The sequence below is a fragment of the Phalacrocorax aristotelis genome, chromosome 5 (genome assembly GCF_949628215.1).
Source record: "Phalacrocorax aristotelis chromosome 5, bGulAri2.1, whole genome shotgun sequence".
Lineage (NCBI taxonomy): Eukaryota > Metazoa > Chordata > Aves > Suliformes > Phalacrocoracidae > Phalacrocorax > Phalacrocorax aristotelis.
Window position 1 is genome coordinate 50,064,012 of NC_134280.1, and position 10,152 is coordinate 50,074,163.

At 37.4% G+C, this 10,152-nt stretch overlaps 1 protein-coding gene across 2 annotated transcripts; it reads right to left on the reverse strand.

Moving 5' to 3' along the window:
• Positions 1–631: 631 nt before the first annotated feature.
• GAL (galanin and GMAP prepropeptide) lies at positions 632–9,405 on the reverse strand. Of its 2 annotated transcripts, XM_075094391.1 has the most exons (7): positions 9,185–9,405; positions 8,915–8,995; positions 8,162–8,216; positions 7,137–7,208; positions 6,652–6,738; positions 3,327–3,404; positions 632–956 (listed from the first exon to the last, which is right to left on the reverse strand). In XM_075094391.1, exons 2-7 carry the CDS (start codon positions 8,993–8,995, stop codon positions 904–906), a joined length of 426 nt encoding a protein of 141 aa, XP_074950492.1. In that variant the 5' UTR covers positions 9,185–9,405; the 3' UTR covers positions 632–903. The 2 variants fall into 2 exon arrangements, with proteins under 2 accessions (XP_074950492.1, XP_074950493.1); XM_075094392.1 differs by lacking the exon at positions 7,137–7,208 and having other exon boundaries at positions 9,185–9,398.
• Positions 9,406–10,152: the final 747 nt, after the last annotated feature.

Sequence of the window (10,152 nt, forward strand, 5' to 3'; positions counted from 1 at the left end):
ACCTTTCTGAGATTCTGTATCCTCTCAAACCTTTCTTCATTCTTGATATGACATTTATTGTGTGTAGGCCTGGCATTCTGGCCCCAGTACATCACAGCTCTTTTGTAGGGATTAAGCGTGTATTCAAGTGCTTTGCAGGACTCAGGCTAAAGCATCTCATAAAATATTTTTTCCTTTTGGAGTGGACAGGAGAGTTTCTTCATTAAAGAATACAAATCCAGTATTCTTGACGACGAAGGAGTAGGAATCCTACACATAAAATTTTTGTAAACCTATTACCTGTACAGAAAAGTTAAATTTGTATTGTGTGAATGTATGCTGTGATCGATGTGAAATTTAAAATGAACACAAGTTTATTTCACATCTATGAAACTATGAACAGGAAGTTAGGCTTCCATGAAGTGTAGAAATACAGACAGCTCCGTAACCTAAAAAGACTCAGTATGGCAGCAGTTTGAAGTCACTGTTCTTCTTTTTCTCAGTTAGCTAAAGTACCCAGTATGTAGCATTTATGTTTTATTTTACCATAATTTTGCAGAGTATAGATGCAGTGTAATCTTACAATTTAACCTGGGCTTTGTATATGATGTATTGTGCGCTGGTATGTATTTAATTTTAAAATGAAACAATGTAGTTGCTCTTTATTTTTATTTTATCGTTTACCTACAGAAAAATTTTACCAAGGCAAAATTTTACACCATAACATCACAGGAGAGGAAAAAAAAAAGGCAAAAAAAACCCCATCAAACAAACAAACAAACAAAAAAAACAACAGAGGGCAGAATGCTGTTTACCATTTATCAGACTAATGCAAACAGTACTTCTGATCTTCAGCTCATTTGGATCTTTTGTTTAGAATTCAATCTAAATCTACACTACAACAAAATAAAAATGCATTCTTCTTCAAGACTGGTTTGTTTCCTCTGGTGAAGGTAGTTTGTCAAGTGCTCCCACCTCTGCAAAAAGGAAAAAAACAAAACAAAAACAAAACTAAGAGAATTAAGGCATATGTATGTGTGCACGTTAATCTTAACAATTAAATAATGAAATTCAATTATAGTAGTATACCTTTTAATATTTTTCTTCTCTCAACTATCAGAGTCAAATCCTTGAACTTTTAATAATTTATAAACTATTAGTTTTTTCTTTTGAATATTAATAATATCTTCCTGCTATAACTTTACTTTTTAGAAACAGCAATGATCGAATGACAATGAAATTAGATAAATTTTATTATGTCAATTGATATTGTTGGAATCCAGCATCTCAAAAGTTTTCATATTACCCAGTTACGGTTGTCATCCTACAGCCTGGTCCATATGGAAAGCTTTAAAGCTGGAGGGAGCAATTTTGAAGAGGAAAAAGCTGAGGGCTGCTTTTAGTTATCACCAAGGTACTTCTTAGCAGTTAAAGTATTCACTTTATCTTGCAGATTGAAATGTGTGTCTAATCTGAATAGCCATTCCCTGAATCTGAAACCCCTGAGTGGGAGTTTTCACCCTCCACCCCAAAGGAACATATCTAAGCAATATATTTAATGTGGTAAAGTTTCATTTGAGCAAAAATGTTCAAGTGTGTCTACCATAAAGTATGTTTTTCACCTCCTAAACCTACAGTTCCGATTTTGTATAAGAGTTTGTACTAGGTCTTGCCAACAAATATTGTTAAGGAATAATATGATAACATTCTGTCTCTTTTGAAACCTGGGAATACAAGAACTATCTCAGGGAAAAGCCATGTTATATGATCTGGAGATTCTTTTTTTTATGAGGACAGATACCTTCTTTTCTGAATAAAAGCAGCTGTTTTTCATCACTATCCTAAACAAGGAATTGTTACTTAGAGTTACAATACAGCCTTTTTTGCTCATTTGTCCCAAGGAATGAGTAATTTGTATTTCTAGGAGATGCATTTTGTTTTCTTGCCCAACTTAGCAGCTCTTAGCCTACTCATCAGAGATTGTATGCTTGAGCTCAACATGTTTCACACCCTTTCTGTTTTGTCCAGTTGTTGGTTTTACTTCCTAGGCTCACAGGGAGGGGTAAAGGAGCATTTAGGAGTCCTTCTTCTTCACAGTGGCACAACAAATAAGCTACTAATTTGTCCACAGTAAATATACATGCTAATAATCTACTTTAAATATATGTTTACATTATCTCAGGCCCTTAGTACTAACCATAAAGAGTTTTTCTTTCAAATGCAAAGCTGATTCAATAAACACTGGGTTGCTATTTTAAGAGGTAAGAATTATTTCACTTGGGTGGATGTAAATCATTTACAAAATGATGCCAAAGAGATCTAGAATTGTGTTTCCTAGATATGCAGAAAACAAACAGATCTCTTGAAAGTTTCTTTTAATAATGAAATTAAAGTACAAATGTAACACGCAGTTCTTTGTTACTATTCCACAGCATACACTTGCCACAAAATTGTTTATAATTTTTTTGTACACAAAGGTAAGAATATAGAAATTAGGGATTTATTGAATTGTCTGCTTTCTAAGACACAGATTTCCTCAAACATCTGCAGTAAAAATAACTTTTTATTTGTTGTTTTCTTGGAAAGTATATATTATGTTTTTGAACATTTTGTAGCCAGTTTTCAAAGGGCCGAAGCAGTTTTTAGAAGCTCAGAATTGTGGGGTTTTTTTATAAAAGCAAAACTAATGAAAACTCAGAAGCAGCCAGATTTCTTCTTCACCTAATGTTGTAATACAGTTGCCATTCTTATAGAATCAGCTGTAAGCTCAGTTTTACAATTCTTGTCGCAATTTTGAGACTCCACAGAGTTTTTACTAGCAGCATTTTGAGCTGTTTTCCATATTCAGCTTAGTGTTGTTGCAATTTTATGATGTGAGTTTATTGTCAAATACATGCAGAAGGCAGATGTATTTCTTTTGTCACTAAAATAGAAACTGGCGTTAAACTGAGGTCTGACTTAATTTGTTATTGAATTGTTTCATACCAACTCCCATGTAATCAGGCTGTATTTAGTTTGTTTTCAACTCTCCTAAAAGCCTGGTCCATACAATTTTAGTTGTGGCTGTTGTTATTTTCACAGTGACCAGAGTAATCAAATGTTATTAGAACCCTGCTATGTTAGATATACATTGACCTGCAGTTTGGCAGGACTACTGTTACTCTCTGAATCAGGGCTATTCCTAAGTGCACTAACACGGAATTGACAGTTCCTCCCCACGACCAGAGATGCTGTTCAAAGTCTTGCACACTCAAATCTGCAGTAGATTTGTACATTCAAGGCAAGCCCTGGCTTCTTAGTAAATTTCACAGAAGAAAGTGTGAAAGATTAAAAAGGTATTCACTAACCTTTAAGATGCAAATAAGTCAAAAATTCAATTACTGTGCGCAGAATGTTTTCATCAGCCAGTGGTCTTCCAAGATTCCCTATAAAACAAGTTGGTTGTTACTTAGTGCTGACATGGTATAGATCTATTGTATGTGACATTGTGGCTAGGTTTATGAATATGCCTGCTGCGGCGGGGGTGGGGGAGCTATTTGAAATTTTTTTTTCCTTCTAGTCCTTAATGGAAAATCTCATTTCATAGAAGAGCAAAGCCACTTCAAGGTAGGTAACTGCAATTCTCAGAATCAAAATTGCCCAGCTTTGTATGTTATTGCAGCATAGGAGCTGCTCTGACACCTTAATGGTCATGGTTTTTAAGGCCTGATGAGTTCTGTTGCTGAAGAGAGTTAGCTTCTGTTCTCAACTCTCTCCTTTGTGTCCCGTAGCCTGAGATAGGAGGGAAAAGTATATTTAGCAAACAAATTCATCAGCTTTGCAAAACAGTTAAAAGTTCTTCATGTAGTCTGACTTTGTTCCTAATAAGCCACTCAGGTGATATAGAAGTTATTTGTAGCCTAAAAGCTGGACCTGGGGCTTTACTGGAAAGCTCAGAAAGGTATGTTTTTGCATATGTATCTAATGCAACATACTCCTCTTTGATCTTGTGGAAGCAGGCTTTTTGATGCTTTTTAAACGGCCCAATTTATCAAGCTCCCTGAGAGCTTGCACTTTCAGAGGTTGAGAAGTAAGTTTTCTGTTTCTATTCACAAAAGAATAGAGCCATCTTGCTTTTTATCTACAGGATGGAGAATTGTTCTATATTAGAAAACAAATGGTAGGTAATTTCACCAAGATTTTTAGTTCTCTGCATACAGAACAGATGGGTACCAGTATCTGACTGACAGCCCATTATTACATTACTGAAAATACTGCCATTTGATGTTATTATAGGGGCTGTGCTTAATCTCAGAAAAGACTCTGAAAGACTAACTTCGCAGCAGGTGAATTTGGGGGAGTTCATCCATGATGGAAGAGAAGATTTAGGCCTCTAGTGACATACAGGCCAGAAGGCAGACTGAGCTCTATAGCACAAATAAAAAAATATTGCTGGGTACTTGTAAGTGACACAGAGGTTTCTGGTATACAAATGCAAATTTCTTAAATGCTGACTCTCTGAAAGTCTTGTCTTCCAGTCTTTGAACTGACAGAAAGATACTGTTATAACTTACATTAATACCTGTATTATTTGAAGTCTTAATTTTCATTCCCACCTAACCTGTTATTTTTGTTATAATTAATCATTATTATATTAGTAGATTATTGACCCAGATTTTATTACCAATGTGATATTTATTGGATAATTATTTTTTCTTTGGTGACTTGAGGATATTGCACATGTGTATTTCTATACACTTTGCTATTGACCTTAATTCTGTATAGCCAATTCTTGCAGACTCTAGTAAGGAAACTGTAATGCTCTTATAATTTAAAGATTTTTCCTAATTATGCTCAGATTATTTTTTTTTCCTGGACCTGCTGTTATGTAACTAGCTTACAAGTTTTTCTAGGGTATCTAGAGACCTTGTGAACTTTGCAGCATCCCTTCAAGGAGAGAGAGCAGTCCTTTGCATGAATTCTTTTATAGTAATAATGTAATGCTATTTTAAGATACTTTGTAAATAGTCACCAAAATTTAACTATTAAAAAAATGTCTTCATTTTTGATTAAAATAAGAATTCTGGCTATCTTATCAATTTTCTATGTTCAAATCTCCTTTGGATAGGAACTCTGTAATAAACTTCAGCTTCAAAGAAAACTTCTGATGAGAGAAGAGCATCTAAAATGAGATTCGTGACAGAGGCAGTTACATAATTTTCAGATCCTATCCAGACAAGTTTGGTTGAGTTTACTTGTAATTGTGGAGGTGCAGCAGTACCTGGCAAGAGAGTTCCATAAGTCTTAAAAAACATATTCCTGTCAAGGAGCTGGTATTATATCCACAAATGGTGACATGTTGCAGTGTGAGCTGCATTGTTAGGAAGGCTTTTGTAATCTTTCACATTGTTTTTACACCAGTGTTTGAGGAAGTAGGTTCCTCCTCCCCCCCTTTTTTTTTCTTAAGAACAAACAAACCATCAAATCAAGCAACCAAGGAAAAAAGAAACCCACCATGTAACTATGTGCCAGAACTAAACTGGCAGCCATTCTGAGAACGTCACAACTAAGAAATGTATTATTATTACTCTTCTATTGACAAAGTAATTATGTCCATGAAATTGTAAATAAGCACATTGCCTTATTTATTAACTTAATTAGTGTTAGCTATGTTTGCATTGTGCTGGGTGGATTTACAATAGCCTGCGAGAACTCTGGGGCTGGGAGGTTGCCTTCCCCCATCAGTGCAGCGACGAACACAATATTACTCAAGTAAGTACTGTTTTCTTTGGTTGCAGTGAAGAACAGATCACTCTGACAGTCCAAAGATGAGATTCATTCCAGCTTATTTGAGATGTCTGCAGCAGATTTAGTTTCTCCTCAGGAGAAAGGAACAGGTTTTTCTAGAAGTTTCTACATCTTATCCTGAAGTAGGTGTTCAGAATAAATCCTGAAAGTGCCAGCTTCATTTTATAAAAGAACTCTAGACATATATTGTAGACACCCAGCTTTGGATGATGAATCCAGAGCAAGGCTGCATCCTTTTCATTGCCATTTACAATGTTCTGGTGTGTGCAACCTCAAAACCATAAGTTGACTTGATTTCAGTTTTGACCAGGTTCTCTACCTGTTAATGAAGATAATCCATCTGGCTTAAATACAGGGAATATTGTGAGACTCAACATGAATTTTTTTTTTTTTTTAATAGTTACGATTCTTACTACATAAACAGTGCCATACTGTTCTGAGGCCTGGCTTCAGCTCTGGAGTGGTAAAATAAAAAAAAATTGCCAGTTACTATATCTTTCCATACTGAAAGGTTCCTTTATGGGCTCACTTCTTTGCTGAAAAAAGTAAACTCTTAAGTGTCTAGGGTGACATTTGAAAAGCTTATTTGAACATATGAAAAGAAAAAAAACTAGGCTTTTTCAAAGCAATATGATCTATTATACTTTAAAAGCAGCATAAGTATGGTACTTTTCCCTAGTCTCCAAGTTGTTTTAGACTGTGACTGTGTACAAAGAGCGCACTGAATAGCCAAATTTCATTTTTCTTCCTTTCATATGTTTATTAGGATTTTTGTTAAAGTACAGAACAGCCTTGTATCTAGGTCATTAGTTAACTCAATAACAGTAAATAAGTTACTGAACATAAAAACCAAATCAACCATACTTTCTTTCAGAATTTCATTACCTGCTTCAATATCCTCATCGGGCTGTATTTCACGTTTACCAGTGAAACCATGTTTGTCATTGAAAGACCTGTGGTTATCTACTGCATCTGATAAATAAATTAAAAATCAGAGGAGTTAATTGACTTAATGATAACCTTTGCTATGTTGGTTACTTTTCATGGATTTCAAAGAAAATATCACAATGGGCACTTTTGACGTACAAAATGACAAAGCAGCAATTAATGTGTCACTAAATAAAATAACCTTTCTTCTGAATTTGTGCTTATGATATCATTTACAGACCCAGTCCTGTACTACATACTTTATGAAAGTGTTACTGAATTCAGAGGAAGTTGTAAAGATGATGTAAGTTTGTATGTTCATGTGTCATTTGGGAAGTTGGTTTTGCTACTTGTTCCTCTGTTTTTAGAAAATGTTGCTGATGAGTTTGCTTAAAAGAAAACTGCAGGTAGTTTTGGAAGGTTATTCATGTAAACTATCTTACATGCCCCTGGTGCCTCTTCTCTCCCCCTTGCAATGGACATTTCCTTTATCAGTAAAAGCTGATCAATACGACCTGCAACAAAGGATGATTCCTATTATCCAGTCTTAGATAAATGGCACTTTGACAAGTACATTTCCCCACAGTATATGCCAATTTGGTTAGATCTGCTTTGGGGAAAATATACTTCCAGACATTTACAGAACCAGCTAATATGTTTAAGATGCATTAGTCTTTTATGTGTTCTTAGAGTTAGTTAAAAAGAATGAAGAAAGTCACAGTAAGTATCTGTAGTATTTGTCATGTATTACTGAGGCTGAAAATATAGAAACGTTGATAATGAGTGTTTTTACATGAACAAGATATAATGGTAAAACGACAGATATTTGAGTCAGCTTAGCTCTGCATTTGTAATTCTCCATCTTTGTAAACGATGTGTTCCTGTTTAAGATATAGGAAGATATATCTTGTTTGTACATTAAATATTTTTTCATATAGTGAACTGTTACTATGTACAGTCACGAGTTTGCATGTTATTGTTTTAATTTGTTTTGCTTTAATTGAAAAAATAATATAATGAAGCCAGTTAGTGAAGCCATTTTCAAATAGATTTAAAGGTGAAAGCTGAAATACATTGAGAAGTGCTAAAATGACATTTTGTCATTCTTCCTTTGACATCTAAGACTTTATAAGATTTTGTAACACTTGCGGGGGGAGTAATTTTCATATTAAAATTGCAGTTCAGAAGCACAAAGAGTGACCAGATACGCTTCTGGATATGAAACATCACAACACAATTCTGATTTAGAAAAGAACAGTTATTGTCTAAGACAACTCAATTCTATGATAAGCATGTAACAAATATCTAAAGAAGTATTATCCCAAATTAGTTTTTTCAGTCTTGCAGGTTTAGACAAAATTACTGTATTCACCAGAAAAGTGAGTTGCACACTACAGCAAACTGGTTTACAAGAAAAAAACAAAGCTGCTGTATTTTGAAATAATGCAAAAAAGAGTGCTTGACTTACGTGGCCCAAGCAGGTAACCAGCACTATTCAAAGTCCAGCCCCTTTTTTCTTTTGCCTTAAAAAAAATAAATGCGAGTACGTTATTGCATGATCTACACAGTGCTTCCTGAAGACAAAGCAAACAACACGCAAATGGACATTCTCTTGGCAGAAACTATCTTCTGCAGGCTTGAAATCAATAAATATTCTAAAAAATAAAAGCCATTAATATGGAAGAAAATGTTAATGGTGAACTCTTGCCCCCTCCCCATCTAAGTCAATAGTTTTGCTATTGATGTCCATGTGGTATAATGAATTCACACCATATGTGAAACTACAAATCACACTTTGGAGGCAGAAATTTTTACTTTATACTCCATGTTTATGTGACCACCTGATAATAGTCACCTTAAAAAAAAAAAACAGCAATGTTTTATTGTTTGGATTTACATGAGTCTCTTTATTAAAAAAAAAGTCCATATGTACACCACCATTTGTGTCAGATGGGACATCAACTCAATTTTGGTCTATAAACGAGACACCCTTTTTCCCTTTAGTCATATTATTTGTTACAAGGTTGTTAGTATCAAAAAGCCCCAAATTCTTAACTAAAAACCTGTGTACTGCCCAGAATGTTTTGAGTGCTGCATCTTGTCCAACACCTATATCTAAATGCAGTGTACATCACTGCAAGGTATAGCGTTGCTTGCTAGCCAAGACACAGATGCTGCTCAACAGACAGGCAGGGCCTCCAACAGCAAAACCAGTACTTACTGAGAAAACCAGTCCAAATGTTTCTGACAGGGTGGCACAAAGGATTAAAGACAGAAACAGGAGACCAGTGCACCTCTGCATCTGGAAAGAAACCGTGCTAGGGTAAATGCTCTGAGTTACCGCTTTGCCTGCCAGTTCCAGACCCGCCAGAGCACACGAGCATCCCCGCCGCGGGCGGGACACGGGGGTGAACCTTCTTCCCGTGGGTCAGAGCCACTGTGGCTACCGGCTTGGCACCCAAATTCCCACTGGGAGAGAGGTGGGGAGTACCTTGAGCTGGGGTGGGTCTCCCTCGCTGGAACTGGCGCTGGCGGCGGGGCGGTCTGTCCCGGGGCTGCAGTCCTGCCGGCGAGCGCTCACTGCATGGCCCCAGCGCACGGGTACAGAGCTGCGCACCCACCCTCCGCTCCGCCGCTCTTTATGGGCTGCAGCACCGCCGCGCCGGAGGTGAGGGGTGCCCCCCCGAGCGGGGGGGGAGCCGAGAGCCGCCCACCCCCTCCCCCTCCCCCGGGTCATTTCCCCCCCCTCGCCAACCCACTGCATTAGGAAGGGCAAAAATTACAGCAATTCAGTTAGAGGTATTTGGAAGCACGAGGCAGGCTGCAGGGAGATAACAGCCTGGGCAATTACCGCCGATTACTGGCCTTGGGCAGGCTGGTGAGCGGGGAGAGGAGCTCGGCTCTGGGCAGAGCCCACGCCTGGCACCCTCCGCAGCGTCCCGAGGGCTTCCTTGGTGGTGGGGAATAAGAAGGCGTAAAGTGAATACAGATCACTTTGCAGAGACTCGGGTACAAAAGCAGAGCTAAATACAAACGTCTGTGTGAGATGCTGGCTAACAAGATTCATGGCGTTTGGGAATATTGTGGACTTCACACCCCTCCTGCTCGGCTTGCAATCCCTGGAGCTCCCCGTGGGCCAGGCCACTCGCTGTTCCTTAAAATTCTTTTAACTCATGCCCTTTGCTCTAGCATCAGAGCAGAAGGAGCTGAGTCAAAACTCTGTTATTGTACTTCCTTGCTGCTGTGTATCCAATATCACTTTTATTTATTTTTTTTAAGTTTATATGTGAAACACTAAGGATGTAGCTCTCCCCAGCCATTAGAACAGCCCCGGTCTGCTAATTTACAAGCAGCGAAGTTTCACCAGTTTGCTTATCTTAGTTTGGTTACAGCTGGCATTGGGGTGTGCAAAACTGAATTACAAGGCAGAGATTCCAATGTTAGTTCCCTTTTTCCCCC

Excerpts from the sequence above, each read along its gene's own strand:
- GAL (XM_075094391.1), bottom strand. The coding sequence starts at position 8,995 with ATGCAGAGGTGCACTGGTCTCCTGTTTCTGTCTTTAATCCTTTGTGCC. Across the intron at positions 7,209-8,161 it reads TGGTTACCTGCTTGGGCCAC|GTCGTATTGATCAGCTTTTA; the intron begins GTAAGTCAAGCA and ends CCTTTGTTGCAG. Across the intron at positions 6,739-7,136 it reads AGAAGAGGCACCAGGGGCAT|ATGCAGTAGATAACCACAGG; the intron begins GTAAGATAGTTT and ends TTTATTTATCAG.